Source organism: Manis javanica, chromosome 16 (genome assembly GCF_040802235.1).
Source record: "Manis javanica isolate MJ-LG chromosome 16, MJ_LKY, whole genome shotgun sequence".
NCBI lineage: Eukaryota > Metazoa > Chordata > Mammalia > Pholidota > Manidae > Manis > Manis javanica.
Window position 1 is genome coordinate 54,990,887 of NC_133171.1, and position 18,155 is coordinate 55,009,041.

The 18,155-nt window shown below is 37.6% G+C and overlaps 1 protein-coding gene across 5 annotated transcripts in view; it reads right to left on the reverse strand.

Annotated features, from left to right (window-relative positions):
* The window catches only part of MAPK14 (mitogen-activated protein kinase 14), a 75,502-nt gene that overhangs the window by 36,964 nt on the left and 20,383 nt on the right, over positions 1 to 18,155 (reverse strand). For all 5 annotated transcript variants that reach the window (XR_005056026.2, XM_036998409.2, XM_036998408.2 and 2 more), the window contains exons 2-3: positions 7,996 to 8,125; positions 1,937 to 1,995 (exon numbers count right to left, since the gene is read on the reverse strand). Coding sequence is in view for 4 of the 5 variants with exons in the window: in XM_036998409.2 (XP_036854304.1) it covers positions 1,937 to 1,995; positions 7,996 to 8,125 (189 nt within the window). In the remaining variant the exon portion in view is untranslated. The remainder of the gene's footprint in view (positions 1 to 1,936; positions 1,996 to 7,995; positions 8,126 to 18,155) is intronic.

An 18,155-nucleotide genomic window follows, 5' to 3' on the forward strand; every position in this document is an offset into this window, starting at 1 on the left:
TATCAGGATATCAAAAACCATCATTCTTAGGGCAGTGAAAATACACTGTACAATGTTAAAATGGTATGTCACTATACATTTGTCCAAATCCATTGAATCTGCAATACCAAGAACGAACCCTAATGTAAACTATGGACTTTGGGTGATTATGATGTGTCAATTTTGGTTAAAAAAATCTACCATTCTGGTGAGTAATGGTGACAATGGGGGTGGGATGGGGGGAACTATGCACATGGGTGGGGATGGGAATTCCCGAACCATCCTCTCAATTTTGTTGTCAACCTTAAGCTGCTCTAAAAAGAAAAGTCTTTGAAAAAATAAATACTAATTAATTAATCTGAAAGGAAAAAAACATCATAACCTACAGCAAGGCTCAACAACTTGCAACATACATGTTCCTACCAGGCAGCACCCAGTGATCTTTAGAAGCCCTCGCATTCTAGGGCCAAGCGGGGCTGCAGGAAGTACAACTGTTCTCAGTTATTTCCTCTGCTTGTTTCTTAAACTTTCATCAGCAAGATCAAGGTAATGAGGGTAAGATGTCTTATACTTGGACCAGATTCTCCTCTCTCATCTATTCTCCACCGTATCATGTTCCAACTAAGTCCAAATGGTTGGAAAATTTTTTGCTCCCTTTCCTCCTCCTCTTTCCATTTCATATTGTACTTTTTTTTTCTCATATTTTTCTTTCCCCCTTTCATTAGACAGAACACACAAGCTCAAACATATGCCCCTGCTTGTTCTTTGGGAAAGGGTAGAATGGTGCTTGCACTCAGCCTAGGATAAGCATAGGAGAAAATGAACATAGGACTAGGGTGGAGGGAAAATGGTTAATTCAGCACTAGGGACAACGGGGAGTACAGGTTAAGGAAAAGCAGCCATGATCTGCAATTCTGTTTTGACTTCACAACAGTCATCCTTTCCAGATAGGAATGCCAAAATTTCAACAAAACAAAATGTATAACTGTGAATTTAAAGTTTCCTTCTATCTTACGGTATAGTATATCTGCAAACTGGGGGCCAGAAGGATGTGTGCTAATACAGATACTGGGAAAGCTACAAGTAGGGGGCTCATATGTGCACATCAACACCTGCTGGACTCTATCTTGCACTCACAGATGTGCAGCCTGGGCTTATGAAGGCATTAATGCCCCACGAGGCAACCCTTGCCGATGGGGTCAGGAGCCAGTCGGTAAATGCTCCCATTGCAGTGCATTCTGTACAGCTTCCCAGAAGATCCTGGCAGTTTTCAGCCAACTGCCCATAATGAAGACCAGCATATTCTTGTAGCAACTTTCTCTCCCCTGTTTCATTTTCCCTAGCCACCCCCAACCCCCACTCCCCACTACTGGTTCCTGAGAATCTCAGGCTCTGCTCTCCAGAGGGTTCCTAGGCTAAAATAATAGAGACCGTCACAAAACTGGGAGACTTAGCACTATTCATCAGCTTTCTCAATATGTGAGGCCTATTCCTTGCCCCAGTGCAGAAATCTAATACTTCAAGGACCAGCATGCAGTTCAGGTACCATTTCCCACATGCAAGTGAAATAAAAAGAGAGGAAAGAATGCATATGGAACCACAGATCCATTACATTCTTGATGTAAATATAATAATATAAAGGTGTCCCTTTCAAAGCTGAGACAGACAATTTGAGAACAAAAATCAGTCACAACTCCCTGTACTCTTCTCCATGGAATTCTTAGGACTCACCACTGACTTCCCAAATAGGACACAATGTACCTGAAATGATGAAAATACTGATATATACCACTTATAATATACATCTTCTGTATCTCTCCCCATCCCTTGAAAGAGCTGGATGATAGAAGTAAAGAATCTTTTGAAGTCTGCACACCGCTAAACCGTTTAGAAATAGAAATGTGTTGCTAATCTTCATCCTCTAGCTAAAGAAGGCAAACACAAAAGATGTACTTACACATCATTGAACTCCTCCAGAGACCTTGCAGGTGTGAAAACATCCAACAGACCAATCACCTAAAAGAAACATAAAAACCAAATAGTAAATAAATATGGAATCCACTACAGTATCCATCAGGTCTTAATAATTTTAACATGTAATTCCAAATCCTGTTCTCAGTTCAGTATCACATTATATACTTAAACTCCAACTTATTTTCTACCCTAATTATTCTTTTTTACTTATTATCACTTTTCACAATAATCTATTTTACTATTAAAAATCTTCATCTCTTTAGAATTTGGTCACATAGAGCCATTAGTTTATCAGGAGGCAAAAAGATTTAGGGCTCTTGACTTTTATATGCAAAAAGATTTAAGGCTCTTGACTTATACATGTTATATATGTAATGATTAACAAACAGAAAAATGTAACACTTCTATACCTGTTGTTACAGTATCATTTCTCTTTTTAAAACATATTGTTATTCCATGAAAGTGTTCCAAGTTACTATGTAGTCTTCAAAATTGAGTTTTAAAGCCCCAAAACATTCTCTGAGTATATTTGTGGTGTTATTCTTATAAAATTCTTAATATTAAGATAATTTTCTTAACCATTATCAGGTATTTGGTTCTGACTATTTAAAAGTGAAAAAAAGAAAAGCTATCTTTATAAAGGAAAAAACAAAGAGCTACTTAATACTCATTAGCCCGCGGTCTTTGAGCAGTTTTCTGGCCATGGATTTATACACATTAATCCACATTTACTACCCTTCCCCTCCTCCCAGCTCCTCTTAAAACCCAGACCACTTATTTCTACAAAGTCAGGCACTGAGAAGGCAAACCACAAATATGCTATTTGTAATATATGCCCAGCCAGATTTAAGGGCATCCTAAAATGACATAGATGAAAGCTGAATGGCCTATGCGAAACTGGCCCATGACTGTGGTCTCATCAGCATGCTGCTCTAAGGAACCAAGTTAAACAAACAGCTCTACAAGTAAAATATACCAATGCTCAAAACGTCATCATGAAAAAGAGCACTTCTAATTACGATGTTACTTCACTCATCCAAATATCAGACTTTTAAAAGCAATTTCAATTGTACAACCTGAACCCAAAAGGTTAATTAAAAGTAAGGCCTTGGAATTCAAGGTCAATACCTTTTTAAGTCTTTGCATCTTATTTCAAAGGAAAGGCACAGCTTCCCATCAGGTCCTTACCTGGACTGCTGTACACAAGAACACCAAAATTACCTGTATTTTCATTACCCATTATAACTACCATTAACATTTTGAGACATTTCCTTTGATTTTTTATGTGCATAAAATAAATTAGGGTTATATTATGCAGTTTTTTGTCCTGCCTAGTCACTCAAATGTAATGACTACTCTCATTTCCTTAAATATTTTTCAATAATATGCTCTATTATGTGTATATAGCATAACTTAATCCATTTCCTATCTTTGGACACTGAAGGAACACTACAAAGGTATGTGTGTGTGCATGTGTATGTATGTGTGTGTGTATGCTGGGGGCAAGGGGCACTACTTGTATTTTCTTTCAGAGAATAAATTTCAAGACACAGAATTATAGGATAAAAGGACACCAACATATTTAAGGATCTTAATATTGTCAAATTGTCTACCACAAAGGTGAGGCCAACTTATATTCCCAGCAGTAGTATACCAGCCATCTTTTAAGATGCTGAAAAATGCTTTAAATGTAAGTCAAATTATTTTTTTTTCCTTCCCCATCCAAAATAAACCATACTTGTTTTCCTTGAATTTGATACACTCCTAGCTTAAGACCTCTGGTCTTTTGGTTACTCTCCCCAACACCCACTTGTGCTTAGGTAGCTGAGAACTACAAGCCATTTGTTTTTACCTGCTCCAATATTTTCTAATAGTGATTCTTGTTATCTGAGATGCCCCATCTCCTCAACAAGAAAGGTTTAAAACAATTTATACTGTTTTATATTATTTCAATTATGATTGTGAAAATCATCCTCAGATCAAAATAAAATTAAACCACTAGAGATCTTATTTATTCAGGAATATTTATGCAAGAGTTCTCTCAAAGACAGTAAAACAAAACAAGTCCAAAACATGTTCAAATAAAAGCTACAAAAACAACAGGCATTTCGGAATCAGTTTTAAGTTTGAACCCCACAATCAGTTTGTGATTCCTTGGATCCATGAGCTTGTATCTTTTCCATTCTAATAACCCCAGCACTTGGAATAGTGCCTGGCATAAACCAGCTCAATTAATATTTGTTAAATAAATGAAAGAAAGGTTACTTCTCTGAGCCTCATTTTCCTCATATGAAAGACATGGGGATATCACTGCTTATTTTCACAGTATTATGGGGAGATTAAGTAGACAATATATCTGAAAGTGTCTTGCACAAAGTACTGGCCTGCTGTGGATTACTTAAACACTGATCACATCTCAGAGTATAATAAAAAGAATTACAAAATACAAATCACAGAGACAAAACTATTTGAAGCAGCTATTTCCAGTAACAAAATTTGAGATATAAAGTTAAACCAAATTATTCAAGTGATTAAAAAGCATAGCTTCAAGGAGCACAATTAACTTGGCAAAAATAATAGAGCAAAGCATATTAGTAAGTACCCTATTATATTTTAACTTCCTAAAAAGGAATACATTTTATGAGATTAAAACTACCTATGTAACATTAAATTATTTTTATTTTTTATGGGCTTTTACAAATATCCTTTCTCCATTAATCATATTTATGGAGTACTAATCATAAGGGAAATAGTGTAAAATAAAAGTTTCCCAGCATTAAAATAGATCTGGGAATATTTTAGGATTATTCCATAGTCTATTCATTTTTCAGTTCTTAAATGGAAATTTCTTTTTAGTTCAAGTTGTATCTTAGCTTATTGGCTTACTTCTGCCATTACATGATTTCAGACACCTAAAAGTAACCCAGGAATCAAGTATTTAGAAAAGATATTTATAATACCAATAATCAGCAATTACCTCTGATAACTGTCCTACAACTGTCCAAAAGCTGACAGACACAAGTAATACATTTTCATTAAACTGTAGTACTCAATTGTACCAGTCAAAAAAACACTTTAACTCAGTAACCAATCAAAGACAATATTTAATGTCTTTAACGCAAGCACACCAAAACCACCATTTGGTCTACGATGGTAAGGTTAAAAGTAAGGCTCCGGAGCAAACCTGATAAAAGGAATCCCTTAATCATTTTTAAATTTCAAAAATGTACAGATCTCCAGACCCTTAACTGGGCGAGCTCTGTTGTACCTACTCAGCAAAAGGATGCTGCTGGCGGGCTACTTCCGTCATCTCCTCAGAGCAGGTGTCAGTGAGATCAAGGTCTCAGGGACAGCCAGGTGGGCCAGCTAACTCCGTCGAAGAATAACTCTAAAGTCACAGAGGACACCCTTACTTAGCTCCTGCTGCCCTTCCAATAAGGTGTACCTGTCACTCATTATCACTAATAAAAGAAATAACTTAAGATGAACTACGGATTGTGAGTCAGAGGCATTTCGTGTAAAAGGTCACATGCACAGGCTGGCATGTAAAAATTACATTTGTTACCAACACTTAGGATTTTCAAGAATTTTTAAGCTTCTGCCGCTGCTCTCTCTGGAGGCCTGATGCTAAAACCTGGATGGTAACCAAAACAGTCATTTTTTAATAAAAGAAAGAGGAGGATGAAGAAAAGGAATTCCTCTTAAAGTCCTCGATCCAACTTACTCAGAAGTCTTGGTTTTTCACTGGGCAAAACTACTTCTACATTCTAAGCACCTAACAAATGCTTGTGGAATAGGCTGAAATTCAGAAATTTTTCTACTCTGAGTCAGTCTTTGGGCTCTTTGCCAACCCCCTTCAAACATTTGCCATATAGAACAGAGAACTAAGAAACATTCAGCCATGTGCCTTCTTACGTTCAAAATACAAATCACCGATATCTAAGTATATGTGGCTCTCTACACTGATACTGCTAAGCCTTACACATCTTAATATAAAAAAGATGTATTTCTATGAAGCAAGCTGCTTATAAAACAAGTTATATAAATTAAAATCCTGTTTTCCTAATATTGTTAGCCCTGTTTTTCAAGAGTCTTGTCACCTTCATTTCTACAAATACAGAATGGCCCAAAAGTAATCAGCCCAATGTCACATAAGACACATTTTGAAGTATCTCATTACAGAAAACCAAAGCATAAAAAACCTAATTAAGGTTGCTCCTTGTGATCACTAGAAAAGCCAAGGTATGGATTCAGATAACCCAAAATAATTTTTACCCTAAATGTTGGCTTAAATTGTCTATGAAGAAAAGCAATAAAGTATAGTGCTGGTAATCCTCTAAACAAGATGTTCTTAAAGTAGCATAGACAACATCAGTAGGATCCCAGGCCTCCTGGAGGTGCTTTGGGGTTCCATAAATGTTTGGCTTCCATTCCATTTTCAAAGTATTCTCTATATTTAAAAAGCTATTGCAATGTCTCTGTCACATGTATTAATGTGTAATGAAAAGCAGCATACATATTCAACTGTATTAAAAAGCAAATGTAAACTCATCAGTTAAACTGCCAGTCCACTTTGATTTTATGCAGACCTTGGAATAAAGCTTCTCATGCCAGCTTTTTCCACATATCTCAACTTCTTGTAAACATGTCACTGATTAGGAAGGCAGCAGCTCTGCACTGAACTTTTCAAAAACTCAGGTCTACACATGGATGCTCACACAAAATTATACCTAGGAACATAGGTTACCTGTGGAAAGCAGGATTTTCTCAGCAGTATGCAATCAAAGTAAAACACAAAAATAAGAAGCTGCATCTATGATTACAATGGCATCCATAATCCAAGTCCACATTTAAGTCTCAGTTTAGAAGAAATTTGTACTTTGTGAAACAAATTTATATTAAAGTATCACTTTTCTGTGACTTTTTTCTTACCATGCTGTGCTGGTGGACAGTGACTGTAATGGGGTATGTGGTAGGGACTTGATAATGGGGGGAATCTAGTAACCACAATGTTGCTCATGTAATTGTATATTAATGATACCAAAATTTAAAAAAAAGAAAAGAAAAAGTCTGAATAGCCAACTAATAAATTACAGATTTTGAATTTTTTTCTACACAGTAACAATCAATAGGGTAAAATGACTCTAAAATCTCTACAGCCATTACACTGGCCAGTTAGCTCAGTTGGTTATAGCGTGGTGCTGATAAAATCTCTACAGCCATTGTTTCTACAGCGCTACAAATTTTAGTTCCTTTCATACAGCAATCACATAAAATTCCTTTTAACTTAATTTGGAATTCAGAAAAATAAGTATCCTCAGGCTACTGCTTTTTTACTTTCAGTTAATATTCCAGATGCAATTGGAATATTAACTGAAAGTGAAAATTAACCTCATCAGGATTTTTAACCACATCCTAAGCAGAATGGCACTGTTCTCAAATTTCCAAATTGATAGAAAAGAAAAAGTTATATTTAACTAAATAACGTCTTTGTCACACTTATTAAAATACCTGAATCTGGAAAAGGTGTCTTTTGAAGATCAAAGAGAAAAATTACAGTATTAAATTACACATAAAATAATAGCCATCTTTGATACACTGAGCCTAAGGCACTCTTCCTCAATCTTCTGTACTGAAATAACCCATAACACAAAATGGCCAGGGACTCCCATATTCTGATCATGTAGCCTTAAGTAAATCAGATAAATACAAAATTTCTTGGTAATATTTTTGCTTAAACACCTTTGTGAATTTTTTGTTGTATCCCATAATATACCCTTTTTTAATATTTAAAACAAATTTTTTTATGTTTTCCCACTAACAAACTTTGAGTAAAACTCATACTCCAGGAAGGTGTACCAATTTAACCGCAAGGCTTTGGGTAGCTGCCTGACAGAACACAGTGGACACTAAGACCCCGCACAAGAAGCATGGTCCAAAGTTTGACACACTTTAATATATTCCCATCTGCAGTAATTAAAACACAATTTTTTCTAGTCTCTTCAAGAGCCATATATATTCTTTCTTGAATGAATAACTTACATTTTCATGTTTCATATGTTTAAGTAACCGCAGTTCTCTGTAGGTCCTTTTGGCATGAATAATGGACTGAAATGGTCTGGATAGCTTCTTCACTGCTACACGCAACCCAGTTTTTGTGTCAAAAGCAGCACTAAGGAAAAAAAAATTTTTTTAATCCATCATTAAATGTACTCTAAATATTTCTATATTAGTACTTACAAGGCTATTGCATTTCTAAATTAAACAATCTAAAATAAAATACAAAAAAAAAAGATAAAAACTAAAATGACCTGTAATCCCACTACCCAAGACAGTAGTATTTTTTGGTGCTTCCTTCTCATCTTTTTCCCCATGCATATAGATCAGGAGTCAGCAGACTTCTTCTGTGTAGGACCAGGACAGTGTATGTTTTAGATTTTGTGAGGTTTTTAGGGTCTCTGTCACTACTACTCAACTCTGTGGTTTGGCTGGAAATCAGCCAGACAACAAATTTAAAATGGATGTGGCTGTCTCCGTAACACTGTAAAACAGGCAGCCACCTGATCTGATGAACTAACAGATTGATATGCAAAGAGCTGGATTCTGTTGGTCTTCTCTGCCTAGGCCTTACTATCACTTTCCCACCATATGCTGCTTTCAGGACAATTCGTTGACACAAGTTTCTTGAGCACCTACTAAGTATTTGCCACTTTTTAGAAGCTGAGATACAGTGGGGAAGTGGAGCTACAGTGGGGGCTGGGGTTAGAGGGCAAGAGTAGAATGATAAAATTTCAAATAGTGATGAATGCTATGACTAAGTAACACAGAATAACTAGATAAAGAGTGACAGAAAGCCAGTGAAGTTACACTATTTTAGCTAGGATGTCTGAGGAAGTACATGTGAGCTGAGACAACTGAATGATGAGAAAACAGCAACCATATAAAGATACAGGGGAAAAAAGCTTCAAGCAGAAGAAACATATTAACATTTACTGAGTCTTTATTGCATACCAGGAATAGTGCTAAGTCCCTTATGTTAATTTGTAAGATTGACTCTTCTGATCCCCTATGAAGTAAGTACTATTATCATTCCTCGATTTACAAGTAAGGTAACTGAAGCAAAGAGAGGTTAAATAACTGGTCACAGTCACAAAGCTAGAAAGGGGCAGAGCAGGGAGTCCAGATCTTGAGCTCATGCTATTAACCACTTTGCTATGCTGCCTCTCAGAAAAGCAAGTATGAACAAAGGAAAAAATGAAACAAAGTAGAAACAACATGGCTTGCTGGAGTGACAGAAAGACAGCACATGGAGCACAGGGAGCAGATGGAGCACAGGGAGCAGGAGGAAAAGTAGAAAAGAATGAGGTCAGAGATGTAGGTAGAGGCCAGATCATGTAGGACATCTACAGCAAGAACCATGATGTCTATTTCAAATATTTTTACGGACCATTTGGGTTAATTCCATCATGCTTCATCCTCAGTCTCTAAGGGGCATCCAAGACTTTCACATTGCCTATCATCAGCAAACCGTCTTCCCGTATGACTCTGTACTTGCTCCAAAATCCCACCCACTTCACTCCCAAGTCCTTCCACCTTGTCCTTGGTTCTTCGGCTCCCCTTCTATGACAAACCTCTGTAACTCTTCACTTCCTTTTCTGAGCCTTCCCTTCAGCATCTCTTTGCTTTAATTAAAACTAGGCTGTACCTTGGAAGACACTACTTGTTTTACAGCCCTGCCACTAGAGGGGATCCAATCTCTCATATTAGGTACCTGATGGCTAGCAGATGTGGTGGATGTCCTCCTTGTCAACCATTAACACTTCTGAACCACAACTCTCCCTTTGTTTTACAAAAGCCCCTGCTTACAACCATTTCTCCCTCTCTGTTGCTGCTATCCACTGACCTGGAATTTTCCGCCATTCACCAAAAAGTTAGTTCCTATTTCAGAGTCTCTCTCCAATCCGGACTTCTGTCATCATTCTTGGCAACTTCAACATCCAAGGTAAGGGCACATCTAACATCCAGGCCTCTCAATTTCCTGGCTCTCCAGGAAACTCCACCTCATCAAGCCACCTCCACGGTTACACCCTGGACCTCTATCACCACCAAAAGCTGCCCTGCCTAGAGAATTCTGAATGCCAGCACTCATTTTCCATCAGAAATCTCCTATGCCTTTTAGTTGACTTGTACCCTGACTGTAACAATTCATTGACCTCATCACCTGCTTCTCTCCTTCAGCCCTCTCCTGTCTTTATTTCCCTTCCCACCTGGCTTATACTACATGCTCCCTTGTATCTCTCATTCTCTCTCTCTCTCATAAACTTTGATAAACCTAGATAAAGTCTAAATTTGGGTGATCTCAACTATTCACCTTGTCTGAATCCAGTAACTACCTGTAGGTGGAGAAAAAAAGAATGCACATAGATTGGTTTCATTCTTAATCTCTGACCTTAACTTCAAATAAGGCTCTCAATACTGTCATTTTTTTCTAGTAAGTTCATTTTCTTACTCAGAGTCATCATTTGACACCACCTCTCTCCTCAAACTTCCAATTCACCCTCCTCCTTCAGGAGTTGCCCTTACCTTCATTGAGAAAACAGACACCATCAAAGGGGGACTCCTTCTCAAAGTGTGGTTCCTAGACCAGCAACATTAGTTTCACCTGATAACTTAAAAGATAAGCAAACTCTCACATGCCACCCCAGATCTACTGAATCCCAAGCTTTCTCAAGTTTGTCCAGTAATCTGTATTTATCAAGCCTACCACATTATCCTAACACAAAAGAGCAACAGGAAAGAAGGCTGCAACAAATTGCCTACATGTGGGGGAAAGAGAAGACCTCACAGAAAAGGGTAATGTAGCAAAGCCGCTATCCTGCGGTACCCAAACTCTTCCCCCACCCCAGCTCACTGGCTGGAGGAAGAGAAATGGAGTGGGGAGGGAGTGGAGGCCTAGGACTGGTGAACACCCAGCCTTGGAGAACACCCATACCTGGGAGAACTAACCTACATTACATGGTGCTCTGGATTAGTGGGGTTGTAAAGCTAAGACAGGTGGAATACTTGGAGAGACTAAAATTCCAGCAGTTTGTGGAGAAGAGACATCCAAAACAGTCTGCTCTGGGACCAAAGAAAGGTGGGTACTCTGACTTTCCAACAAGGAGAGGGCTGCTAAAGAAGCAAGGATTACACAGAGATTACTGCTCAGGAGAGAGGACAGGTGGACAAAATTGTCTCAGCACACTCAGCCCAGCAGATTAGGAACTTTCAGGAGCTTCAGGTGCTCCATCCCCCTGGCTGGCAACACAGTGCTGAGGCTCCCCACCCTGATATGCAGCCTGCGCTCCTTCCTCCTGCCGGCACAGCCTCGTAAACCTGCTGCCCCTGCCACTGCGCCAGGCCAGGGAGAGGATGGCCCTGCCTATGGCAGCTACAAGGCGCAGCACAGAGGCTCCTCCCTGCATGCAAGAGCCACCAGCCCTGACAATGGAGGCAGGCACCGCAGCTGGGAATCAGGAAAGAGGTCTTTCCTCCTGGCAGGCAACAGCACTGCTCGTGTGCCATCCCCACCATCGCTCTGGGTGCTGGGCAGCTCCAGAGAGTAGAGTTTCTGGGCACTGGAGGGTGCCACCTACACAAAGTTATTACTTGATAGGAATCATTAGAAATATGAAACACAATAGTTTCCTATTCTGTGTTTCATATTACAGACTAATTTTGTATTACAGAGAAACCTGGTAGAAACCAAAATACCACAAACACCACAAAGAGGACCAAGTGAAAATGAAATCACCAACCTTCCTGAGAAAGATTTCAAAATAAAAATCATAAAAATGCTCACAGAGCTACAGAAAAATATTCAAGACCTCATGGAGGAATTCAAGAAAGAAACAGAAACTTTGAAAAATACAGTATCCAAACTGAAACATACAATGGAGGGAATTAAAAGCAGATTAGATGAAGTAGAGGAGACGGTAAACGAAATTGAAATTAGTGAACAGGAATACAAAGAAGTTGAGGCACAGAGAGAAAAAAAGGAACTCTATGAATGAAAGATTATTAAGAAAACTGTGTGACCAATTTAAATAGAAAATATCAGCATTATAAGGGTACCAGAAGAAGAGGAGAGAGAAAAAGGGATAGAAAGTGTCTTTGAGGAAGTAATTGCTGAAAACTTCCACAATCTGGGGAAGGAAATAGTCTCTCAGGCCAAGGAAGTGCACAGATCTCCCAACACAAGGGATTAAAGGAAGACAACACCAAGACATATAATAATTAAAATGGCAAAGATCAAGGATAAGGACAGAGTATTAAAAGCAGTCAGAGAGAGAAAAAAGATCATATACAAAGGAAAACCCATCAGGCTATCATCAGACTTCTCAGCAGAAACCTTACAGGTAGAAGGATAATATATTCAATGCAATGGAACAGAAGGGCCTCGAACCAAGGATACTCTACCTGGCAAGATCATCATTTGAATTTGAAGCAGGGACTAAATAATTTCCAGATAAGCAAAAGTTGAGGGAATTTACATCCCACAAACTGTCTTTACAGTATATTTTGGCAGGACTGCTCTAGATGGGAGTGCTCCTAAGGCTAAATAACTGTCACCAGAGAAAATAAAACCACAGTAAAGGAAGTAGACCAATTAATTACTAAGCAAATGCAGAATTAAATCAATTACCTCCAAAGTCAGTTAAGGGATACACAAAGAGTAAAGAATATGACACCTAATATATAAAGAATGGAGGAGGAAGAAAAGGATGGGGAAAAAAAAAACCCTTCAGATTGTGTTTGAAATAGCATACTAAGTGAGTTAAGTTAGAAAGCTAGCTTAGTAAAGTATAAAAAGGAAGGGGAGAGAAACATTAAGTCACATTCCCAGAAGCAACTTTGTGTATGTGCAGTAAAGAAGCTACCTTTGAACCTTTGGTAACCAGGAATCTAAAGTCTGTGATGGCAATAAGTACATAGCTATTGATAATAACCCTGGATGTAAACAGACCAAATGGATACAAGAACAAGACCCATCTATATGCTGCCTACAAGAGACCCACTTCAAACCCAAAGATATACACAGACTAAAAGTAAAGGGATTGAAAAAGATATTTCACGCAACTAATAGGGAGAAAAAAGCAGGAGTTGCAGTACTTGTATCAGACAAAATAGATTTCAAAACAAAGGAAGTCACAAGAGACAAAGAAGGACATTACATAACAATAAAGGGATCAGTCCAACAAGAGGCTATAATTATTATAAATATCTATGCACCCAACATAGGAATACCTTCATATGTGAAACAAACACCTACAGAATTAAAGGGGGAGACAGAATGCAATGCATTCACTTTAGTAGACTTCAACACACCACTCACTCCAAAGGACAGATCCACCAGACAGAAAATAAGTAAGGAGATAGAAGCACTGAACAACACATTAGAACAGATGGATGTAACAGACATCTACAGAACACTTCACCCAAAAGCAGCAGGATACACATTCTTCTCAAGTTCACATGGAACATTTTTAAGAATAGATCATACACTGAGAAGCAAAAAGAGCCTCAGTAAATTCAGAAGGATTGAAATTGTACCAACCAGCCTCTTAGATGACAAACGTAAGAAACTAGAAATAAATTATGCAAAGATAACAAAAAAACCCACAAACACATGGAGGCTTAAGAACATGCTCCTAAATAATCAATGGGTCAATGACCAAATAAAAACAGAGATCAAGCAATATATGGAGACAAATGAAAATAGTAACTAAACACTGCAAAATCTGTGGGATGCAGTGAAGGCCGTGCTAAGAGGGAAATATATTGTAATGCAGGTTTGCCTGAGGAAAGAACAATAACCGCATATGAACAGTCTAAACTGAAAATTAATGAAACTAGAAAAAGAACAAATGAGGCCCAAAGTCAGTAGGAGGGACAGAATAAAGATTACAGCAGAAATCAATAAAATCAAGAAGAATAAAACAATAGAAAGAATCAATGAAAGAAGCTAGTTCTTCAAGAAAATAAACAAAAAAGATAAACCCGTAGCCAGACTTCTCAAGAAGTCTACACACGTAAACAGAATCAGAAATGAGAAAGGAAAAATCACTTCAGATACCACAGAAATACAAAGAATTATTAGAGGATACTATGAAAAATTATATGCTAACAAATTGGATAACTTAAAAGAAATGCACAACTTTCTAGAAAAATACAACCTTCCAAGGCTGATCCAGGAAGAAACAGAAAATCTGAACAGACCAATTATCAGCAACGAAATTGAACTGGTAATCAAAATACTACCTAAGAACAAAACCCTGGACCAGATGGCTTCACCACTGAATCTTATCAAACACTTAGTGAAGCCCCAACACTCATCCTCCTTAAAGTTTTCCAGAAAGTAGAGGAGGGAATACTTCCAAACTCATTCTACGAGGCCAGCATCACTCTAATACCAAAAACAGGCAAAGACACCACAAAAAAAAGGAAATTACACACCAATATCCCTGATGAACATAGATGCAAAAATAATCAACAAAATATTAGCAAACTGAATTCAAAAATACATCAAAAAGATCATCCATCATGATCAAGTAGGATTTATTCCAGGAACACAAGGATGGTACAATATTCGGAAATCCATCAACATCATCCACCACATCAACAAAAACAACAAAAACCACATGTTCATCTTCATAGATGATGAGAAAGCACTCAACAAAATTCAACATCCATTCATGATAAAAACTCTCAACAAAATGGGTAATAAGGGCAAGTACCTCAACATAATAAAGGCCATATATGACAAACACAGAGCCAACATCATACTTAACAGTGAAAAGCTGAAAGTTTTTCCTTTAAGATCAAGAACAAGACAAGGATGCCCACTCTTCCCACTTTTATTCAACATAGTTCTGGAGGTCCTAGCCATGGCAATCAGACAACACAAAGAAATAAAAGGCATCCAGATTGGCAAGGAAGAGGCTCAACTGTCCCTGTTTGCAGATAACATGATATTGTACATAAAAAACCCTAAAAATCCACCCCAAAACTACTAGAACTAATAAGTGAATTCGGCAAAGTTGCAGGATACAAAATCAATGCACAGAAATCTGTTGCATTCCTATACAATAATGATGAACTAGCAGAAAGAGAAATCAGGAAAACAATTCATTCACAATTATAAGACATTCATGAGAGAAATTAAAGAAGACAGCAATAAAAGGAAATACATCCTGTGCTCATGGATAGGAAGAAATAATATTGACAAAATGGCTATCCTGCCTAAAGCTATCTACAGATTCAATGCAATTCCTATAAAAAAAACCAAGAGCATTCTTCAACAAACTAGAGCAAATAGTTCTAAAATGCATGTGAAACAACAAAATACCTCAAATAGCCAAAGTAATCCTGAGAAGGAAGAATAAAGCTGTAGGGATTATGCTCTCTGACTTCAAGCCCTACTACAAAGCCACAGTAATCAAGACAGTTTGGTACTGGCACAAGAACAGATCCATAGATGAATGGAACAGAATAGAGAGTCCAGATATAAACCCAAGCATATATGGTCAATTAAAATACAATAAAGGAGCCATGGATATACAATGGGGAAATGACAGCCTCTTTAACAACTGGACAGCTGCATGTAAGAGAATGAAATTGGATTATTGTCTAACTCCAAACACAAAAGTAAACTTGAAAATGAGCAAAGAACTGAATGGAAGTCATGACCTCATAAAACTCTTAAAAGAAAACATAGGCAAAAATATCTGAATATAAAATGAGCAACTTTTTCTGAACACATCTCCTTGGGCAAGGGAAACAAAAGCAAAACGAACACATGGGACTACATCAAACTAAAAAGCTTCTGTATAGCAAAGGACACCATCAGTAGAACAAAAAGGCAGAGAATATATCCATAAATGATACGTCTGAAAAGGGGTTAACATCCAAAATATATAATGAATTCACACACCTCAAAACCCAAAAAGCAAGTAACCTGACTGAAAAATGGGCAGAGGATCTGAACAGACACTTCTCCAAAGAACAAATTAAGATGACCAACAGCCACATGAAAAGATGCTCCACATTGCTAATTATCAGGGAAATGCAAATTAAAACCACAATGAGATATCACCTCACACCAGTTAGAACGGCCAACATCAAAAGATAAGCAACAACAAATGCTGGCGAGGATGCAGAGAAAGGGGAACCTTCCTACACTGCTGATGGGAATGTAAACTAGTTTAACCATTGTGGAAAGCAGTATGCAGGTTCCTAAAAACTGAAAATAGAAATACCATTTGACACAGGAATTTCACTCCTAAGAATTTACCCAATGAAAACAAGATCCAGATTCAAAAAGACATATGTTTATCACAGCACCCCTATGTTTATCACAGCACTATTTACAATAGCTAAGATATGGACGCAACATAAGCATCCATCAGTAGATGAATGGATAAAGAAGATGTGGTACATATATAAATTGGAATATTATTCAGCCATAAGAAGATAATAAATCCTACCATTTGCAACAACCTGGATGGAGCTGGAGGGTATTATTCTCAGTGGAATAAGCCAGGCAGAGAAAGACAAGTACCAAATGATTTCACTCATTTGTGGAGTGTAACAAATCAAAACTGAAGGAACAAAATAGCAGCAGACTCACATATTCCAAGAAGGAACTAGTGGTTACCAAAGGTGAGGGGTGGCGGAGGGCAGGTGGGGAGCGAGGGAGAAGGGTATTGAAGGGTATTATGATTGGAACACATGCATGGTGTGGTGGGGGTCACAGGGAAGACAGTGTAGCACAGAGAAGACAAGCAGTGACTCCATAGCATCTTAATATGCTGATGGACAGTGACTGCAATGGGGTGGGAGGGGGGCTTGATAATATGGGTGAATGTAGTAACCACAATGATGTTCATGAGAAATCTTCTTAAGAGTGTATATCAATGATACCTTAATAAAAAAAACAAAAACAAAAAACACCATGAAATTATTTAAGAAACATGTGTGCACACATGCATACACAAAGTTGTTTCTGGGAATGTTACTTAATGTTTCTCCCCCTTCCTCTTTATACTTTCTTTGTACATTCCAAATACTTATTAATAAGTACCTATTGATTTGTCTGTGTTTACTTTTCTAATTATAAAAGCATAGCTGATCATGCAAAACTTAAGTGCTTCAGAAACCTTACAGTCACAGTCTCTATCCCACTTAACATTTTTTTATGCCTACGTATTACTTGTTGTGCACCGTATGCAAAAGTTTTGAGGTCTGGAAGTGTATACTGGTGTGTGTGGGTATGCACCAAAAGAGTACAATAGGTTGACAGATGCACCGAAGTACGGATAAATGTGTGCTAAACAAGCAGACAAAATGCAAACAATAGAATCCAGATGGTTGAGTATATTGATGTTCACTGTAAAAATCTTCCACCTTTACTGTTTGAAACTTTTAATAACAAAATGTTAGTGGGGGAAAAACCCATAAAGATTAAGAAAAAATATCAAGTATCTATGACAATGTAAGAAAATGGGCACTTTCTTATATAGCTTTAGAAAAAGAAAAGTTGGTGCTTCTGTGGAGTGTAATTCAGCAACAAGTATTTATCCAAACATGTATGCCCTTAGACTCAGAAATCCCATTTCTAAGAATTTTTCCTGAGGAAATAACCAAGGATATTCACAAATAATAGTATATTGAATAAATATTTAATTTTGAACCACACATATAAGCAATATATGTGGTCAGCTGTGCTCCTCAGTACCCACAGGTTCCAGGCAGGAGCCAGCAGAGGCCCACTTCCGCTTCCACCACAGTAGGTCTGTTGTGATCTTCTTTATATACTGGGGTTCCACTTAAGTCAGTTCCACTGCTTTGCAATCATTTGAAATAATTTGAAAATCATTGTAGGAGCAGAATATGTAGTAACATCCTAACATGTTCAAGATATTACTAGCAAAAAACATCATGTATAGTATGACTCCATACATACAAGTGACAATGAACATCCCTCAGATTGCTAACCACTGTCGGAATCTAGGTGGTAAGATTATAGGTATTAGACTATCAGTGTCACATATCTGTAATTATGTTTCTAAATATTCTTTAACACATATTACTTTCATGAAGAGAAAAAGGTCACTAAAAGGGCAATCAAAAAATGTTCATTATAATTCTTTCTATTGATGATG